The 21,253-nt window shown below is 38.7% G+C and overlaps 2 protein-coding genes across 11 annotated transcripts in view; one reads left to right on the forward strand and one right to left on the reverse strand.

The window, feature by feature from the left end:
* The window catches only part of LOC103145660 (sorting nexin-19-like), a 101,538-nt gene extending 82,257 nt beyond the window's left edge, over positions 1-19,281 (forward strand). For 7 of the 9 annotated variants that reach the window (XM_007563184.2, XM_016676995.1, XM_016676991.1 and 4 more), the window contains 12 exons: positions 8,858-8,963; positions 12,177-13,697; positions 14,459-14,597; positions 14,683-14,783; positions 14,848-14,967; positions 15,061-15,179; positions 15,276-15,363; positions 15,458-15,608; positions 16,633-16,756; positions 17,154-17,338; positions 17,429-17,516; positions 17,665-19,281. In XM_007563184.2, coding sequence (XP_007563246.1) covers positions 12,201-13,697; positions 14,459-14,597; positions 14,683-14,783; positions 14,848-14,967; positions 15,061-15,179; positions 15,276-15,363; positions 15,458-15,608; positions 16,633-16,756; positions 17,154-17,338; positions 17,429-17,516; positions 17,665-17,794 — 2,742 coding nt within the window. In that variant the 5' untranslated portion in view covers positions 8,858-8,963; positions 12,177-12,200 and the 3' untranslated portion in view covers positions 17,795-19,281. Of the gene's footprint in view, positions 1-5,516; positions 5,597-8,857; positions 8,964-11,012; positions 11,156-12,176; positions 13,698-14,458; positions 14,598-14,682; positions 14,784-14,847; positions 14,968-15,060; positions 15,180-15,275; positions 15,364-15,457; positions 15,609-16,632; positions 16,757-17,153; positions 17,339-17,428; positions 17,517-17,664 lie in introns of those variants that run through there. The other 2 variants (XM_007563183.2, XM_016676997.1) reach the window with 2 other exon arrangements.
* On the reverse strand, positions 631-10,457 carry bco2a (beta-carotene oxygenase 2a). Of its 2 annotated transcripts, XM_007563187.2 has the most exons (12): positions 10,291-10,457; positions 6,732-6,915; positions 6,408-6,619; positions 5,858-5,973; positions 5,455-5,557; positions 4,814-4,942; positions 4,551-4,711; positions 4,302-4,469; positions 4,037-4,174; positions 2,888-3,070; positions 2,389-2,499; positions 631-1,691 (listed from the first exon to the last, which is right to left on the reverse strand). In XM_007563187.2, exons 1-12 carry the CDS (start codon positions 10,316-10,318, stop codon positions 1,575-1,577), a joined length of 1,650 nt encoding a protein of 549 aa, XP_007563249.1. In that variant the 5' UTR covers positions 10,319-10,457; the 3' UTR covers positions 631-1,574. The 2 variants fall into 2 exon arrangements, with proteins under 2 accessions (XP_007563249.1, XP_016532484.1); XM_016676998.1 differs by lacking the exon at positions 6,732-6,915.
* Positions 19,282-21,253: the final 1,972 nt, after the last annotated feature.

Below are 21,253 nucleotides of genomic sequence, written 5' to 3' on the forward strand. Positions count from 1 at the left end.
TTTATTTTCAGTGCTAACACGAGCAACAGAAGTCATTAATGCATTTATTAATGATAAATGATTCACTTATACTTAGCAATTTGTGCGATTAAATTATGAATGGAGAATATCATTTAATTCCTGACAAAATATAAACATCTTTATTTTTATATTTACAATATATTTTTTCAGTTCTTGTAAATTCTAAATAAATTGAACATTTCAAAGAATTTTTCCTTTTTTTTAAAAAAAAATGTTCGTTAATTGTAAAGAATGCTTCATGATTCTACCTACAAGTTTTGAGCTTTTTAAAATTTGTATCTTGCCTGAGAAGCAGGACGCTGACGGGCGCCCCCTGCTGGTTTAGTTTCCTGGCTGGCTCTTGGCGTCATAGCATAAATATGGGATGCAGTTTTCTTGAATTTGCCATCTACATCTTATTGGCAACCTTGGAAGAGGAGTGTATACAAAAAAACAAACAAAAAAAACAATCCGTCTGCCTTTCAGAGGCATAATCTGAAATGTGAAAATATTCAAAATAGATTTAATTTGAGTAAATTTATCCAGTGGGAAAAACCAACTTATCTGCATGATTTTAGTTCTCACACACTCCTAACTTGATGTGTAAAACAGACGACCAGGAACACATTAGAAATTAGCAAAATTAAAATTTAATTGTAACTTCGTTGATAGAAAATGTAGAAGTGAATACAAATATTTAAAAGTAGTAAAAAAAAAAAAAAAGAATTATACAAAGGTAGTTAACTTTGTAACACTACTGTGTCCTCAGGAACAACTTGTCAGTTTTGAGCTAACGTGTAAAACGGAAAGAAAATAAGAATATCATGTTTCAGTTAATAGGTTTTTAGGCAAAGTTTCAAGAAAGCAGATAATATGTTAGCAGCATTTAGTCAGTATCAAAAGTGAATCGCTTAAACATTCGTACATGATCAGGACTCTTTCTAGGCACATTCTTTTCAATTGCTTGAGAAAAAAGGCAAATCAGCCAAAACATGGCAGAAACTTGGTGCTTGTAAACATTTAGACCTGGTGAAAACAACTTCCTGCAGTTCAGAATGGGAAAATAAGTGAAGTGAATTTGAAGATGGCTTAATTTTGGTTGCATACAAGGCTTGTCTGAGTGTTTCAGAAACTGAATAGCATCTCTGAATGCACAACATATCATACCTTCAATGGAAAAGGCTGCAAACCACAATGGGCGCCACTGCTGTCAGCTAAGAACAAGAAACTCCGGCTACAGTTTCTTGTTCTTGCTCATTAAAATGACAAAATAGCATATCAGATCAGAGGAGTCTTGATTTGAGCTGCTACATTCAACAAGATTTGCATCATGACATTGTAGACAAAAATCTTTGCAGATTGTTTCAGACACTTTGCTGAAAGTGCACCATGAAGAATTAAAACAACTCTGAAGACAAGCACACGTGCTAGAAGGTGTAGCTAAGAAAGTAAGTGCACATTGCAACAGCGACTTTGCAGCCTAAGGAATACTGTTTATTTTTGCTTAATACTTAATTTGGACCAGTTACATTATATGCACTAACTTTAATCCTGTTAATGTAGAAAGCAGCGGCTTATGGAGAGGCGGAGAAGGCACCATGGAAGCCATAAGCCATGTTAACAGGCACGTTAGCTCTTCCCAGCTCCTCAAACGTTTTTGCATCCAAAACCAGGAGAAATGTCCCTTTATCCTGCAGAGAGAGTGAAGAAAATCAGGCATGGAAAGGACACTCAATTCAAACAAACAGAAAACCACTGCAGCCCGTCTTTTGGTGACATTAACCCTTCAGTAACGTAATATAAGTGCAGCATACCGCTGCTAGCTTAAAAGAAGGAAATTAATCATCTTACAGTCAACATGAATTTATATTAAAACTAACATAAAAAGCGTTCCAGCACTGAAGCTTAACTTAAAACTTAGTCTGTGATTAAAGCAATACTTTTTATAAATTGGTTTAGAGTAGCCTAATTTTTATTAGGATTCATTTGTATAAATTTATACACGTAGTCAGTATTTTCCTGTATATTTCTGGGACACAAACATATTTGTGTGAAGTCCACAGGAACAAGCAAATGACAGACTTTTCATGTTCCAATATTTTAATATTAATACAACCTGTGTTTCTCTTGCAATAAAATATATTCAACAATATCAAAGTGGACACTTTGTGTGATTTCCTTGAGGAATATTTATTCCTCAAGGAAATAAATATTTCCTTGAGGAAATGTGAAAATCATAGATTTTTAATTGAGTAAATGTTCAATCTTAAACTAAATCCCCTGACTTTAGACAGTTCTGCACTCAAACTTAATGGTAAAGTATTGCACTTGTCTTCATGTAACTGTTTCAGTAAAATTCAGTATCGGGCCTGACATGGGGAGTTTTACCTGTGAAGGTGTGAGGACCACCGACAGGATGACTCCAGCATCCTCATCCGTAGCATCAGGCGACGGCACAAACACCGGCTCTGATGGGTAGAAGCCCTTCTGGTGCCAGACCTGCAGTAATTTATATCCCACACATTACACTTTAGGTTTTCTTTGACATTTAAATAATATATTTTTTAAATCCTTATTTGTTTTTTTGTTGTTTTTTTTAGGATCAGAGCCTCTGTGGTTTCTTGCAAATAATTTTACAAACCTATTATTATTTTTGCCTTAATGTTGACTAAGAAGAAATGCCTCCCCAAATGTCTTAAGTAACACTGAGCATCACTACCTTAACCTTTATCACTGTTTGTTTGTTCTACCAAGTTATTTATCATGTCCATTGTTAGCTTGTTCTGCAGGTTTACAGAACAACATGTTGCATAACCCTGGTCAAAGCATACAGTTGTTGATGGTACAGTGCATCTTCCAAAATTAACATTTAGCAACACGATAACACCTTAAGTGTCTTGTCCTTCAAGTCCATCTTGAGCAGGGAATCTCCCACCATGTGTCCGAAGCCACAGCCGTAGAAGTAACGATAAGGTCTGGTGTTGAATTTGCTGTAGTTGATTTGTGGGAACTCCAGGCCACCGTACTCGTACAGGTCATCTCCATGGAGATTCTCGTGTTGGCAGAAAACCTGTTGGCAAAGACAAGAGCAGCTGTGTGTTGCTAAAGTTAGACACTCATTGAAAGAATCATTAGGCTTTGTTCAGTCAAATTCAACAAAGTTGGACACATTATGCATCACTAGAATGTGTTTGTTTTTATTTATACGTTTTATTACTGGCTCTGATGTTTGGTGAGTACTCGACTAATTATTTTGTAAAATCGTTTTTGTTTTGGTTTTTTTGCCGTGGTCGTTCACACTTCCAAATAAATGCAACCTGTATATGTTCTGCAGTGTGAACGGCAAACGACCTGAAAGTCTCCGCCATGCGCAGTAGAGGGCGCAATAGCGTCACACAGAGATAGCGTGCCCTGCCAACCGCCATAAAGAAGAAGTGCTCAGTGTTTGCGGAAGTAAACATTGATGCTAACGGTGGAGCATAGATTTTGAAGTTGTTGTCCGACCGACTTTAACAACTTAATCATATTTATAGTCCGTCATGGTTGTTGTTTTTCTTCCCGCTTGCGTGTATCAGGACGCAGAATAGGGAGATTTGTCGAGTATCAGTGACGTTCAGGTTAGATGAATGCGACCTGGACGTTAGGTCACATTTGAATCGGATCGGATATCGAAGTGGTCTGGGTCACATTTGAAAAAAGTCCGACCTGTGTTGTTCAGTCTGTGATGAAAAAGTCAGATACAGGTCGCATTATGTCAAAAAATTTGTAATCGGGTCACTTCAGGCTGCAGTGTGAAGCCAGCCTCAAACTTTTTGGTTGGTTGATATCTGAAAATAGGCATAACTGCAGTTTGGTGTGTGCAGAAAAACGATAAATTGTCTTTTTATATCCAATATTTCCTAATATTGGAGAGCTTACTTGAGATTTTCTCTAAAGTTCCAGTGACATACAACAAATCTTGTGTTTGTAACACAGTAAAATGTGAATTTTTTAAGGGGATTGAATATCTCTGGGATGCACTGTAAATCCCTCTCACCTTATAGGCACTGATTTTGACGCATGTTGCTTTGCTGGAAGGCCGAGTGTTCAAGTTCTGGTTTGTTGGGGTGTGACTGGTCACATTTAGGGGCAGAACAAACCGCCGTGGGAAAGTCTTGTCATTGGTGTTATACAGCTGGAAAGATCACAGAGGAGCAGATTGTTTTTGGTGTCTTTAGTCAAAGAAAGTATGGCGGTTGACTGATTGTCTGAAAGGAGAAAATAGGTTGCTCAACACAGTCTGGTTATGTTGTTTTACTGACTTCATCTAGTGCCTCTCCTGATTTGCGTAAGTTCTGGATGAGGTAATTGCTGATGGCCTGGCCGCCATCTGAGCAGCACATATCCACCATCAGAAAGCCGTCCTCCTCGAAGGCATTGATCTGATGGAAGGTGGAGATGGCTTTGGTGTGATACTTCATTGGAATGACCTACAGAGCAATAAATAAAATCATAAACTTTATGAAATTATGACTTTTGGTTTTAATTTTAATTCTTGCTTCTCATCAGACCTCTCCTGAACGCTTGTCAATGAGATGGAAAACAGTTTCCTGCTTTGGATCCCAGTATATTCCCTGATTCAAAGCCTTTCCTCTGATCTTGCAGGTGACTATCTTCAGGAGGTCCATCTTAATTGGCTGCTCGATGAAAACCACATAGTTCTCAGACATGGCTGGTACCAGAAAGAATGGCAAGGAGAGAGGTGCGTTAGAGCTGAAAGCAGCAGCAAATGGAAAAGAGTTCAAAGAAGAGGTACCACGAAGCACGGCTTTACCAAAGCTGTGGTAGTAGGAGGGATGGGACTTGTTTGCTGGAACAATTGAACAAAGGACTTTGGCTCCCTGCAGGGTGTCTTTGCTTTCTGTTTTCTCAGGGGGGACTTTGATGATGTTGTACAGTGTTCCTAAAACATAAGATAAATCATTGGCTTTGTGGTGAAATTTATAAGTTTTTATTTTTAAAAAAAAGTTGTTTTTTTTACATATTTGTTAAAACTATCACTATGTCCATACAGTATAATTTGAGTAATAATATGTGAAAAAAAACAAAATTCTTACAGTGCTACTATCGCCAACCATTCAGCGCCAGAGCGCATTAAGTTCCAATTTTTGACGCTTATGGAACCCCATAAGAAGGAAGGTTTCCAGTTTGCTATAGTTGCTAATGGCGGAGAAGCAACTTACCGTTACAGAAAAACAGTTTATCCACCGTTATCGATGGCTATGCTAAATGTAGCAGAGCAGAGAACAAGCGGGAGAATCTGGTAGTTTTTTTTTCTTTTAATAAAAAACTTTGATTGTCAGGACAAAGTGACAATTTTTTTAAAAAAAAGTAAAAATTATTTTTATAAAACTTATGAAAAATTAAGATGTAAAACGGTAGAAAATGTGTGCTTCACTAATGAATTGGCCTGACCTCTGCTTCCATAGGAGTTGCCCATATTGTAGGCAGTGCCGTCTGGGTCATAGTGGGGATGAGCAGTTGCTCCATTCACAGCAATGAACTTGCTCCAGTCAACCTGTAAAGCACAAGTAATGTCACAAAGTAGTGCACAGCGGTGAGTTCCAACAGAAATTTTCAAGTCTTGCCCCTGAATTAGATTTAGGTCTGGACTTTGACTCAGTCAGTCTTCCATTATAGACACATCTATAGATTTATTTTATGGAAGAGGAGCCTCCCTGCAAAGACCTTTTGAACAGAAATCAGAAGATGATGATCGTAGTTTCTAAAACTGTATAACATGATGGAAAAATATGTTGCACAACATTTTAAAATGGAGGAATCACCTCCAAGCTCTTTGTGATGACTATAATAGTACCTTTTCCAACATTTCCAGGTTTTCCGGGTTCACTTTGTGCATGAAATTTGTCTCGGTGCTGACATAGTAGTCACCCTTGTATTTCACAAAGCTCACACTTGCATTATCTGTAGGTTCTGGAACAGAAGAAAACATAACTCTAGCTTCTTTTATGTTCATGAAACAGAGTTTTCAGCTTGAACTTACTGTGTGGAGTTTGGTTATGTAAAACATTTTCTCCTCCCTTGCGTCCTGCTATATTTTATTATGCAACTGCAGCACAGAAAATTCCTTAAGAGGCTTTTCTCCAACACAGCTGGAGTCCAAAAGAGTTTGAACAACCAAAGACTTTGAAAATATTTTGTGCACACTTAATCAGAGCTAGATAGCTAGCTCTTCTCAAATGTTATAGTTTCTTTTATAAATCCAAACTCTTTATTCTTGCTTAAAATAAGATTGAAAATAAGAAGGAAACACTAAAACTGAGAAGGATTCTTAGAGAAGTAAACGTTGTTCATTCTTCTCCATCCTCTGTCAAATCAATATCTAATAATCCACCCACTGCACTCACCCATCATCTCAAAGCGAGAGAGAAATCTCTGGAAGAAGTTTTTACATGGATCAGGCATTGCCAGGGTACCGAACTCTGACATCATGATGCGGTCTCGCTCGCTGTTCTTCTTGTAGGCGTCGCTCTGTAGGAAGCGACTCTTATACGTCACCTGGCCGTTCTGGATCTTAAACTGGTGAAGCATGGCCATCCCGTCAAACCAGTGGTTGTAGCTGTTGGCAAAAACAAATGCTGGGCTGGATGTATAGAATTATATTTTGAAGAAAACAAACTGAGACCAAGCAGAACCAGAATGATGCAATCCAAGCTGATTTCCATACTCACTGTGTATTTCCAAACTCAAACTTCCCTGGTCCATTGCGGAGGAAATTACCATTGATCCAGGATGGGATAGTGCCTTCAACTGTGGTGGTGATTGGTTCAGGGGTTTCCTCTACTGTGCTGATAAGAGGAGCAATGCTCTCTAGTCCTGTAACTACTTTGGTCTTGGCAGTAGGTTTGGCCACATCTGCAGAAAACACAGCCAGTATCTTAATTACACTCTATGGATATTAAAGTTCAGCTATAACTATTACTATTATAACTATTACTATTATCACTTTTATTTCTCTATCAAGCATCATTCATGTGCTTATTTGAGGGATACCTAGTGCAATACATTGCTCTTAACAATAAAGCTGTTGTGATGTGGATTAGAAATCTTTTCCTTAAAGCAAGAAGATAAGGGATTCGATTCCTGGCTCAACGTCTGTCTGCATGGTCTTAGTGTGTTTACTTCACATACAAATGGTCTCTCACCAAGTACCATGGTTTCCTTCCACAGTCCAAAAATGTGTTATGCTTGTTAAATTAAATAGTCCCCTTAAATTGACCTGTAAAGTCATAAACTGACTTTACAGAAGTCAATTTATGCTGGACAAGCCCCCATTTGCCACACCTGACAAATGGGGGCTCGTCCGGGATAAATTGAAAATTGAATAACTAATTAGGCTTTTTTGGGGAAACAGCAGATCTCAAACTGAAGGCAGATGAAGTCCCTAAACAATTGACTGTTGTTTAGATGAATAATAATTAATGCAAAGAAAATTTATTTTAGAGCAATTTTAGGCTTTTGCTGTCATTTACTAACACTTAAAACTCATCATCTTTGTTGGTCTTCAACCATAGAAAACATCCACATGGTTTGCATGTTTCTGCACAGTATAACTGCTTTTCTAGTTACAAAACTCATACATGTTGTTTCTCACAGAATATGTACCTAAACACTGTTCAGAAAATGTTGCACAATATGTTTATGAAAAAAAACATTATTTGTAATATTTAGCTTTGGTAAAACTATAAAATATGTGTAAAACAAAATACAATTGCATAGCCATGACTTGCAAAAATAGTGTGATTTGTTGAATTTGATTGAACTCTGAATTTAGATTTCAGTAGTGGTACATATTTTTGTCAGCAATAGAAACTGTTTACACGAGTTTCTTCAATAAAGTGAATGTTATAATGGATAAGTGACAAACTTATTCTCTCCATAAAGATAGTTGCAAAAGTTAAGAAAAATCAATAGTTTTATTTACTGGATCACTGGTGGCCTTCTTGCACAGTCACTCTCTATAAAACATTCACATTGAAATGTTCAGCCAGACATGCATTTATTTTCACTCACCCCTGAGAAACAAATGATTGATTCTCATCTGACTTTGAGTACTAAACAAAATCTGACATATGAACCCAATAAAGATCACACGGTTCCTGTTCCCTCTGTTTCTGTAGGCAGCTGTTTTGTTTTTCATAGAAACAGTAAAAATGTAGCTGACAAGTCAACTCCCACTCTCCTGAGGGTTCACACTGCAGGATTATTTCAAGGAAGAGATTGCCAAAATGAAAACTCAACATTACTCAAAACAGAATTAGTCTCAACTGAACATCTTTCCAAAAGTGTGGCACTGTGCTAAAACGTAAATTAAACATCATAAAATAATAAAACGGACTTATTAGAGACACAAGCTTACAACCAATGTCTAAAAAAACAACAACTTGACAACTAATCGATTAAATACAAATGCTGAATTGCAATTGTGCTTTAAAGTAGCAATAATGTTAAATCTGAGCTTTAAATTTGAGAGAGGAGTTACTGTCTGTGTTGGAGGAAGATAAACATCTTTGATTTATGAAATTTGTACCATTTATTGGGAGCTTAGCAGAGCAGTCTTTTCTTCCTGGTGTTTTTAATTTGGTTTAACAATGCATGAATGTTTAACCATAGTGTATATCCTGTGGAGGAAAGCACTGAACTTTTAGCCATAAAGACACCGACACATTTTTTTTTTTTTACCAAGCTCTCCTTTCCGATGTGTTTCTGTATTTACAGTCCAGACTCCAATGTTGCCTAGCTACAGCATAAACAGGATTTCAGCCATCTAAACTTGATCTTTTCACTTTTTCAACAGCTGGTTGCCTGCAACACAGCAATTAGACCATAAACTGACTCTCCACACAACATGGAGATGGATACCATCTGTTGCTGTGGGAACAACACTCTTCTCTACCAGGAAGGTACGCCGTTTTCCTAATAATACTACTCTAAGGATGTTTGCTTAGAAAAACAACCTTAATGCACACCAGCAGTCCTGGTGTGCATTAAGGACTGCTGGTGCACACTACTACTTTGTAGTAGAATTACCAAATTCTGAGTGAATTTGGTAATTCACTCAGATAAAATCAACTTAGCTCAGGACCATGTTGACGTGTTAACAGATAAGAGAAGGACTTTACAGAATCAGCTGGGCCAAAACAGCTTCATTGTTTAGAGCAATGTGCTGCACTAGCTGTCCCTCTATCAGGTTGGTTTCTGCCAACTCAGGTGAGCGTCAGCAGTCGCTCAGGTCTACATTCACATGTCCCACATGTGCACCCAGACCTACGCATGTGTGAAATAGGCCAGGGAGGAGTTGAAGATGCAAGCTGAAGCTGAATCTGATTTTATGCAGTCTCAGTATCTCCTTCTATCAAACTCTTTGTTCCTTCCGATCAAAACTGAATTTGTGCTTTTTATATATTCTAAAATTCATTCTGGTGCAGCTGAACTCTGCATGTCATAAGGATGAAAAAAGGGTCACAATATGTCCAGTCAGACAGAGGTTCCTAGAATCAAACGTTCAAAGCACAGGGAACTATTTGAAACTGCTGCAGATGTCTGTACACACTCCTCAAACAACTGTGCATGAGTTTTATTTTTGGCATGCAGTCTAAGAGTTTAACAGAAATCTCAAGTTTCTGATTACTTCTGATTACTGAATTTCAATAACATTCATAAACGGGATTACACTTTGCAGAAAGAGGTACTATTGCTTTGTAGTAGAAGTAGCATAGTAGATTTAATAGTACATATTTTTGTTTTTTGTCTTCTGTGCTACTACACAATAGTTTTGCTTTTCTAGTTGTGCAGTTTCCCCTAAAAGAGTTAAAATGGTTTGTTTATTGTAGCTTTTCAAACAAACTAAATGCCAGTCTTATAAAAACCAATATCAGTGTAAAAACAGCTCAACTAAAAGGCATGATGCCTGCAACCAAGTCTTAATTTAATTTAGGAGAAGTGCTAGTGAGAGAGTGTTGTATTCAAACAAGATGCTGCGTATAAAGGTGAAACCTGATACCTCCAGAGTTTAGCTGCAAAAAGAACATTATGTCCTACAAAGTCCACAAAAAAAAACCCTAAGCTGATTTTTAGCATATGTTAAAAAAAAACTTGCATAAATTAGACGTAGTAAAGCTCTACTATAAGATCAGTGTGCAAGTAGCCATCTTGAAATCATAGTGAAAGCACAAGCAGGTGAACAGCTGCTCTCATTCTTTCTTAAAGTACAACATGCAGGAAGCTCACCTGGATTCTCCACCTCAACAGGAGCCATCAGAACGGATGGATGGATGCAGATCCTCTCTGCTTTATCTGAGATCTGTCCGATTATAAAACGTTTATAGCTGTGTGGGAAGGGTTTCTTCTATGCTGTGCAATTGCTCCGCCCCCTCCTGATGTCAGCTCAGCTCTGTGGGCTGTTGTGCAATGTCAGCCGAGTGTGCAGCACAGCGAAGCCGCGGCGTTTGGATTATATGATACCTTACTCCAGGGAATTAACCCTCTGCTGTGGTGGCAGGCTGCTGCAGTAAGGGAGACGTGTGCATTTAGTATAGTTTTATTTGGCATTTTCTCACATACATACCAAGTTACACCATTTTACATAAGTGGTAGGGAATAGGTTTCTGCATTTTCTATGTTCAGAGTCACAGTTGATCTTGTGTGTGTTGACTTTTTAGGATACGCTTGGTTAGCTGTGTTTTCAAGCAATAACAGGGTGCCAGACCTTTTTAAATTGGTGAACAGATGGAGGCTACAACTCATCAACCTTTTACATCTGTTTTTTTTATTATTTATTTATTTATTTTATTTTTTGCAGAATTTAGTAACTTACTAATGATCTGAATGACCAGATATTTACAGTATTTCAAACCCAGATATTTGCTTGATATGAAAATGTATTTTTTTCCATCCTTGGATGAATTGGTTGTTTTATTATGTGCATAAACAGCTAAGTGAAGTATCAGCAGCTTCTCTCAGGCAGTCAGCTGTCCATATGGGCAGCAGCTTTCAATCCAGATAATCTTTGCTGTAGGATTAAAGCGAGTCCAGAAAGCTTCAGGAGGAGAAGCAGGACGGTTTCCCAGCTAATATAGACCCAGTCACATATCAGGTACTGTAGTCCTATATTTTGCAGTCACAACATTATATTTCATGTTCTACATTGCGATTAGTTTTAAAATAATGCTCTACAGTTTAGCAGCGAGTTGTTTTAACACCCTCGATCTAGTTTATCCGACCAGTGTACTGACCTACGAGCGATTCTAATATTTATATTGACTGAGTGACTTTAAACTTTGCAGCAGCCAATATTTCATAAATACTGAGCTGTAGATGTACACAAAAAGCAAACTTTGAGAAATGTTTATAAGACGGATGCAAATACAGACAATTGAGCAATGTTAACCTGGAAGTAATTATTGATGGATTATTCATGCATGCAATAAATAACTGACTGGAACAGATGGAACATTTTACATGATAAATATTTTAGCTTAAAAATTTACTTAAAACTACAATACTGGATTTACTTTCTCAATTACTTTCTTACCTTGAATTAAACTTGAATTTACAGTTTCGCTTATTTTTTTTTACTATTTTATATTTCAAAGTTACAGTTTTTTTTAAAAAAAAATAGATAAATCTACAAAATTTATTAATGCAATTTATTTTAGTTTGGTCCTCCTGGCGGCCTGTCGACGTGAGAAAATACTCTGTTGACACAGACTTCAGTGAACAAAGAAGTATTTAATTTTAACCAAGCCCACATCAGAAATGACAAATCTGTGCTCTAATCCGGAGGAATCTCATGTCGATGTCGAAGAATCCCTGCTGATCCTTAAACACAGGCTCTTTTATTGTTTTCCACACAGCATCTTTACATTCCTCAACGCATTGGAAGCCGTCTTTTCTACAGGCACATACTCCTCTAATTTGGCATCAATCGACCACATCAATCAACTGATTGCTAAATTAAAATGATATGTAATCATGTATTTTAAAGTTATTTTTGAAGAAATCTCTCTCACTGTAGTGACTTACCTACATACCTCTGCTTTGCATCTAATTATAGCAAATTTCTCTTTAATGTGTGTTTTTTTTTTTTTTAATTAGCGTATCTTTGTTTTCCACAGGACGTCATCTTCCATATTTTTGTGATGCCCTCTTCAAAGAGCTCCGCTCACTGGACTTTGTTGGAGTTATTTGGCCAGCGGAGGCTCCTGGGTTTTGGCGCCATACTGGCATGGCTCATCCTGTTCCATCTGCTGGTGAATGTGTGGCTGCTCTGCGTCTTCACCAGCCTCCTGGTGGTTCTTGGTGGTTGGCTCGGGTCCCGAGCTGCTCTGGACGCTAACAGCTTCCTACATCTGGAGCATTTTTTACCCCTGGGGAAAGTTAACCCTCCTCTGTGTTCCCCTGAGCATGAGTGGAGGCTGAACCATGAGATCCACTGTGCGGTCCACAAGGCAGTACGTGACTTCGTGTCTTCGTGGTACCGCACCCTGCTTCCTGAGGTGGAAGGAGAGTTTGAACGAGCCGTGCGTCACTCGATGCTGGAGTCTGTGATGGAACTGAAGGAGCGTGCGCGGCGAGTGGACAGGAAAGCCCTGGTTCAGCGGCTGTTGGAGCTGTATGGCTGCCACCTGCAGAGCTACATGACTGTCAGGCAGATCCAGTCGGCGCAGAAGGAGAGCAGCGGCCTGTGGCAGCTCTACAGTAAAGTCGAGTCTCCTCATCCAGCCGTGAGCAGTTCCACCGCTGAGCTCAACTACGCCAGAGCTTTGGTTAAACTTGTGTTGCATGTTCTGGTCCCATACCCTCAGATGGAAACGAGGACCGGGGGTTACATGGTGACAGAGCTCATCACCTGCAATGTGCTGTTGCCGTTGATAGGCAGGGTTTCCGATCCCGACTGGCTCAATCAGACCATCGTGGACATATTCACCAAATCCAGAGAATCGCAGGATATTAGCGTGGATGACCCCTCTGTTGATGCACTGTATAAATGTCATGAACATGAGGAGTCATGGACTACTTGCAAGTCACTGTCTGTGTCCGATCAGACCGATTTCAGCTCCAAGAACACCTCTGTTGATTTAGATGAGCCTCAGAGCCAGAGTGCGATCTCTGGGACGGACTCGTCTCAAAGCAGCCTGGTCAGCCTGACGTCTCCCAGCCGAATGTCCAGCTACCACGCAGGCTTCAACACACCGTTCAAGATGAACTGCTGCTCGCTCACATCGGGCCAGTATAAACAGTCATCGGAGAGCAAAACCGTTTCTGCAGACCCACTTATCCATTCGGACTCAGACGATAACCTGACAGGAAGTGTTTGCGACTGCGCTCCCACCACCAACCTCTGCAACCTTCTCCCCGTAAACGATGAAGAAGCCTGCGGTTGTTTTCGACCTCTGAGAAATTTTGGATCGAAGGTGGTTGAGCCCAAAGACTCCCTGTGGCCAGCTGGCATTGCGCAGGACAAATCCCCAGTTTGCCCCCCAAAAAAGCTTTGCCTGACCACGTACAGCTTCGACCTGTCCAGCGGCCCGACTTTGACGCCATTCAGAGTCCAGAACATTCACATTTCTGGCACAGTCAATGTGAAGGAGCAGCGGAGCACCGGCACACATCCATACACACTCTACACTCTCCAGGTGCTTTTACTTACTGTTCGATGAATTTATATTAGATTTTCTGAACTATTACTATGATAATAATGACTGGAGATCCTTAACTGGAGACTTTATTTGATCAGTCTACATTATAATGGTTTAAAATATTGATTAGAACGACATCCCAGCTCTAAATTGCATCAATGTGCAAATAGAATAAAATATCTTATGGACGTCAACATGCTATTGAGTCATTGTTGGGGAAGTTGGGCTTTTGTTTGTACAAATGGACATTTTTAATATCTTTATTCGGGCAAATTTAAGACAAGACCAGCAAGATAAACAAAGTCCAGTTTTGAAACTTTAATTTCATGTTGGATCTGGTAACAGGTTATTTCTTGTCTAATTAGAAAAGATCAAGAGGGAAAATGTCAAACTGTATAACAACAGAAAGATTATTTAAGCTCAAATTAAAGGTTTCAGGAAAAATAATCTTTAACCACATTATTAATCATTTTAATCTTTAAGAAAACCACATGCTTAATCTTACTCTCCCATTACCAGTACAAGATTAAAAAATAGACTAATGTAACTCCTGATACAAAATGATCTTTATAGTTGTCTGACATGATCAAAAGTTTAACAAATTCTTACTCTAATCAAAGCTAAGCTAGTTTTTACAACATACTTTTATGTACAGGTGTGTGTGTGTGTGTGTGTGTCTATTTGTTAGCCATGCAGTTTTACGTTTATATGACCAAATCAAAACTAAAACCCACATTTTTTTTGTTTTTTTTTTACAGTTTGAGACGGTGGCTGATGGTGACTGCACAGCCGCTGCACCACTGGCAGTGGGTCACTCTGTTAACCGCAGATACAGCGAGTTCCTCAACCTGCAAGCACGCTTGGAGGAGAAGCCGGAGCTCAGGAAACTAATCCGAAGTGAATGACGAATTACTTTCACGTCAAGTAAATCTTATTATTCCATTGAGAGTGCATCTTTATCTATAAATGGAATGCTTTTCAGATGTCAAAGGCCCAAAGAAAATATTTCCTGACCTTCCTTTTGGCAGCCAGGACAGCGAGAAGGTTGAAGCTCGTAAAAGCCAGCTGGATACCTTCCTGAAGGTATGTTGAAGACGTAGGTCTTAAATGCAAGGCGGTATATTTTATGTGCTCATGTTTTTTGCAGCAATTAAACAGCATTCCTGAGACGGCCAACAGTGAAGACGTGCAGGAGTTCCTGGCCATGAACTCGGACGTTTGCACGTATTTTGGAAGAAAGCCATTAACAAAGTCAAGAATTGATAAGGTAGCTAAAAACAGACGGAAGGAGTCAGATTTAGAGTATGGCAAACCTTGATTATGTCTTGTACTGTTTAACTTCTTAAACTTGCGACCGGAGATGATGGAAAACGCTTTAGATACTCTGAGGACAGCATTCCCTCATCCTGAGCTTTTCAGTCCAACCGAAGACATTGAGGGTGATACTGACGGAAGAACAATGGACTACAGAAAGTACAGGTGACAGCCCTGTTTGGTCAGTACTCTGTGCAGTCATGCCTTTGAAAAGATATATATGAAACGTTATTCTGTTTGTTTCTTTATGTCGGGCCTCAGGAGGCTTTTCCCAAGTAAAGTTTCTCCATCGCTCAATATTCCAGATCTCCATCCTAAAGTGACATACTGCTTCAGTGAAGGCAGCTCTGTGAGATAACACACTGAACACATTTGTAAAACGTGTGCTCCAGGCAGAAATCAGACAGAGCTGACATGTTCCTCCATTTGTTGTGACTGTTCAGGTGCTCAATGGCATGTCACTATGTGGCTTGGAGAACTTCGTCAGAGAGCAGGAAAGACTTATTGGTGGGCCAAACATGACAGAAACAGTCAAGCCGAGCTACGAGCTGAAAGCTAAAGACAAGAAGATATCAGGGAAAACTCATGGGACAGGTTGGGATAATGATACAGTGCCCTGCAAAAATATTCAGATCTGTGCTCCTCTAATAAGCCTTTGTTGAAGTAAACCATGAAAAGTATGTGTAAAGTTTGCTGAGAGTCGTGGAAAACACAGCAAACGTGTACAAGAATGTTCTCTGGTGAAATGAGTGCACTTTTTGGCATTTTTAAGCCAGAAAATGGTGGAAAACTAACTTTCCTCGATCACTGTGAACACATCGTGCTACAGGAGAGTAATTGAAGCCGGTCAGAGTAGATGGTAAGGTTGATGGAGCTCAATAGAGCTGTGGGAAAATACTTTACTGTGCTGCTGGGAGGTAAAAAGCTACAGGGAATTAGTTTATATTTATGTTGTGGGATGACCCAGTCACAGTCCAGGCCTGAATCCAATTCCTTCTTTTGCAGGACTTTTTGTTGAAAGTGTTCTCCATTTAATCATACTCAGCTTGGGCTATTTTGCAAAAAAGGGAGCATAAAACCCTTAAGAACATGGACTCTACTAATAATTTTTAAAATTATTTTTGCAAAGTGCCTCAGGAGAATATTTGTTGTGAATTGGCGCAATATAAATAAACTGAATTTAACTGAATTAATTAGTTTACTTCTGAAGACAGGAGTTATCCAGGAGTAATGACATAATGTGAGCTCTATCTGACAGCATGCCACACTTTACACATTTTTATTCAAGTAACAGTTGCAATTATTTCCTTCCAGTATAAAATTATCTTTCACTTTGCGCATCATCTAACATTCCAATAAAATAAATCAAAGTGTTTGCAATCTGACAAAAAAAATGTGAAAAACGACAATGAATACTTTTGCAAGACTGTAGCTTTATCTGTACTGTAGCGCAGCAGTAACCTGCAGTGACTTAGTCTCTCCACTAGGGTGCGCTAGAACTCCGCCGCGTGGCCAAACCTGACCTAGTTGCGTTGTAGTATCCGAACCATTAATATCAAACGTTTTTAAGTCGCTGTGTTGACATGATTTATCCGGTGCGTATTTGTGTCCACCGCAGACACAGCTGTGGCAGATGTTGCTTTGAACATTTTGTGCCTGCTGATGAAGGATCACTGGAGCTGGCTCTGCACAGAGAACATCCAGAAGGCCATCAGACTTCTCTTTGGTACCTTCATTGAAAGGTAGTTGTTTTTGTTTTGTTTTTTTTCGTCTGATTTTGCACAGTAAATGCAAACAGCACTTCAAACATATAAATAAATGGCAACAGATGCATTTTCCAAGCATGTTTTTTGTTTCCCTTATCTTCAAATCTAGATGTGGGAAGCTGTAAAAATTGTTTTTGAAAACTGTTTTAGTTGTGTCCAACATGTTTATCAGAGACTCTAAACACGCAGTACATAGAAGAACCAGGACTTTCCTGTCTTAATCTTTATATTTGGGTGTGGCTTTCTTTTTATTTTTGGCAACAATTCATCAGGATCCCAGATTTGTGCTTGTTTATATCAGAGTTTGACTGATAAATTGACCAAAATGCCCACACTTAATATAAAAATCTAAACTATCCCATTTCCATTCCAGATGGCTGGACATAGGCGCTGCCCGCCTAACCAGCGCCCCCTGCTGGGTGATTTACCTCCAGGTCCTGCAAGAAGCTGTGTGGCCCGGTGGGACGCTGCCTGCTCAACCCCGGCCTGAACGAAGTGCTGCTGAAAAAAAGGAAACCAAGGATCAATGTCTGAACTGCCTGATGCAGCTGCTTCCTGGTCCGTAGCAGCTTCAGGGTTTAAATTTACCCGTTGTGAATTGAAAGGTGTCTCAACGTGAACTGAGTTTTTCTTTTGATGCCGTGACAGAGCTAATAGCTGATATGTTGGGAAGCGAGAAGTACAGACTGAGCTTGGAGACCATGCTGGAGTCTTTACAGGACTATCAGATAAACAAGTAAGTCATTTCGGAAAGCACCGTGATTCTGAACGTTTAATAACCAGAGGAATTGAACAAAATGTGTTAATGGAGGTCTGATTCATGTATTTACGTCTCTTAGAGGCTCTTGACATTTGTCAGTGATTGTTTGTGTTCTTGTCTGCAGGCATTTGATCTACAGCATCTGTGACCTGCTGCTGGAGTTTCTGATCCCTGAGTCCAGCGATGTGACCTTTCAGAGATCTCTGCTGCAGAGCCTGACTAAAGACACGGAGAGAAACAGTCTTCATATCTGATAAACATCTGGGACACACTGAGAAATGTAGCCATTTGATGCTCAGTGCACATTATAGTTGTCTGATGAATATAACAAGGTCATAAAGTCTATCGTGTACAATCGCCATGGAGTCATGGTGCAGCAGGTGTTACTGCAGAGGATAATAAAATGTAAGTATGCAGTGATATAAAGACAGATGAAATGCTTTCAGACAGTAGCTCAGAAGAGAGAAATAATCTCATTTGTATATTTAGCTCGCTTAATCTGCAAGTTGGACCAGCCACATTATGAATACTTGAAAAGTTTGATAAATACAAAATTATGCTCTTTTTCTTGCTTCTTCTTCTTTCTTTCATGTGTTTTTATCTATGGTGTTTCCCATAAAGTTGGAATATTTTTCTGTTTGTATTGTGGTTTAATTTTTAAAGCTACAAGTTTAAGTGCATGTCAAATATGTGCACTACATCTGCATGAATACTTTGTTTTCAAGACTCCAGGTGAATTCACTGTGAAACAAAGTATGGAAAAGCAGTTCATTCCCACTTTGGTGCAGGATGTGTGATGCTGTGGGCCTGTTTCTGGATCATCATTGTGTTTTTTATGGGTCATACAGGCAGTTACCCAGGGTGGCATTACAATGGGGGTTGCATGAGGGACAAAAAAACAAAAGCAACTTATCTGTGAGTTGCAACTTCAACAGATTTGTTTTTTCTTTCACAGTTAAGGATGAGTTGGCATTCCATTGTATTGATTAGTGAAGATAGAAATGGTCAACAGGACAAAAGCAATGTTTCTCCAGGCCTTCTCATTCCCAAGACCCAAAAACTATATGTGACTGTGTGAACTAAAAAGTAGAAAGAATAAGAGAGTCCGTGCAAAGAGGATTGTTCAAAGATTTTTTCTGTATGTTCCAGCCTTGTGAAGAGAACACTGAGTGCTGCTGGATAAATGACTTTATACCAAGTATTAACATCCAGCATTTAAGTGTTTGAGACACTAGCGGTGTTGGCAAAAGACCACAAACGTGGCATTCAACTCTGGTGAATACATTAATTGAAATTAAGTATTTGTTTTGTCTTTTGATTCAAAAGAAAGTTGTTTTTTACTCTGGATGATCATTTCTGGGTTTATGCATTTTTTCCCTCTTACATCCATAGCTGTCATAAAGATTTTCTGTTGTTTTTCCAGATGGATAATTTAGTTTTTATGTATATTTGTCATGCTACTTCAAAGATAATCCTGCTTTATAATACAACCATTATCCACATGGTTGCATCACATTGTTTAAAATTTGATCAAGGTTCTCAAAGAAATATTTTAAGTTGAAGCTTTACCCTAAAGTCTAGTCAGCTTTTCCCCAGAATGTCTTTGTATGAATACATTATTTAGATCTTAAATTGAACTCTTAGACGTGTTCACAATTAATGATTCATGTAAAATCTCTGATTAAATTTTAATCAGTAAAATGTGTCCAGTCAAAATGTCTAAGATCTTTTGGTTCCCCCCCTACTCCGCAGCCCCCAAAAAACCCCTCTTCTTCACAACCAATTTCTTTGATGGTGATCAGATTAACACTTTAATTGAATGATTTATGAAACAGCAGTGCAAATATTTCTTTTACGTTCGACTCTAGTGGTAGATTAAGAAAGGAGGCCAAAATCCCCAGCATTTGTGAACTGCTTCCATGTGTCGGTCTAACTTCATCTGACAGGGCACAAAATGTTGTTTTAAAGCCTAACAACTTAAGCTCAACACATAACACAATAAATATGGTTTAAATTAATGCGTTTTCCCTTTCAGTCACTGTTGCATCAATTTGTGTGGTCATTACTGTCACACTGCATGCTGCTAATATTTTGCAACTGACTGACACAAAGTGAGTTGCAACAATGGAAAAAAAAATTACACATATTGTGCAATGCATTGATACGAGTTGGGCCAGATTCATGCTTTCATCTTATTTATGCCAAAATCTGACTCTGCCATCTGAATGTTACAGATTCATTGGACTAGAAAAGCCTTTTCACACATATAATGTCTTTTTCAATCTGGTTTTAATTGTGAGCCTGTGTGATTTAAAACTTTTTTTTTTCTTTTCATGAAAGTGATGTCTTCTGCTGCAAAACGTTAAATATTTTGTGCATTTAGGGAAAGGCGTTCTGCATACAACTGGTTGTAATAAGTGTTTTTTGGGACTGGTGCTGCCTTTTTGTCGTCTGACTATTTTGTGTGAACATGAGATGGTTATGTGTGGAAAACCTGCAGTAGATCAGCTCATATGACATTAACATGCCCTGTTCAAATTCAGGAAAATCCCCTTTTTCCATATTCTGGGCGTCTACTTGAACTTCAGATTACATTCAGCCCGTCTGCCCAAATGGATTGACTCTGTACCATGTGACTGGTATTTATGGTGTCTTATGTGTTTTCTACTATAATGCTATCATTGGACAAGCGGCTCTAATAAAGTGGCTGGTGAATTTAAAAGTAACAAACGTTTGGTTGATCTTAAAGTGAAGTCTGTTCAAGAAGTGTGAAATCATAAAACATGTAGAAGAAAATCAAAACTTTCACGTTAACGCATGCGATTATTCTAAAAACTTTAGCATGTTTTTATTACATAATTCAGATTATTGGTCTTTTACTAAGTACATAAATGCAGAGTCATGAATGCAAATGAAACAATGAGTGAGGAGTCAAACTAGTGTGCAAATTTCTCTTTAAAAAACAAGAGAAATTTGTTTTTTAGCGATGGATAAAACCAAGTTAGTATGTAGCCCACTTATTGCAAATGTGAGTTATCCTTTCAACGAAGCACAACCAGTTTATAGTCAACATTTCTAAATTACGTTTGAAACAAAATGACTTCTTTTCCACCTTCCTGAATAGGAAAACATGGAAAACTGAGATGTTTGGTTTGAGACAATTATATTAGAGCATGACTAATCTGACTAGTTTTTAGTTGATTGGCTATTTGACTAAAAAAATTGATCAAAATGTAACATATATGATCTTATGAAGCATTGATCCCCTTGAAGAAAAGCTGCTGAGAGAATATAACTCTACAGCAGGGATTAAAACCTTTCTCCAGTCTAAGCAATGTGAATTAGAAAAGCAAAACCACAGAATCAGAGAAGCTGCTGTGAAAGTTTGGTCAATCGCATGTTTTATTTTTCAGGGTTTCAGCAAGAACTTAAACTTAAAAACAGGGAGTTCGATGTGCTGTGGTGGCGAAGGGTAAAGCATAACCCCATATGGAGGCCTCAGTCCTCGACGTGGCTGTTTAGGTTCGAGTCCTGGCCTGATGACCTTTGCTGCGTGTCTCCCCCTCTATCATTATCCACTTTCCTGTCCAATCACTCTCAAATAAAGGCTCCTACAGCCAATAAAACCTTAAAAAAACAGTTGGGGAGCCAGTAAACAAGGTATAGCATCAAAGTTTATGCCCTTTTTCAAACCAATTTAAAAAGGAGCAATT

The sequence above is a fragment of the Poecilia formosa genome, unplaced genomic scaffold (assembly GCF_000485575.1).
Source record: "Poecilia formosa unplaced genomic scaffold, Poecilia_formosa-5.1.2 Scaffold145, whole genome shotgun sequence".
Taxonomy (NCBI): Eukaryota; Metazoa; Chordata; class Actinopteri; order Cyprinodontiformes; family Poeciliidae; genus Poecilia; species Poecilia formosa.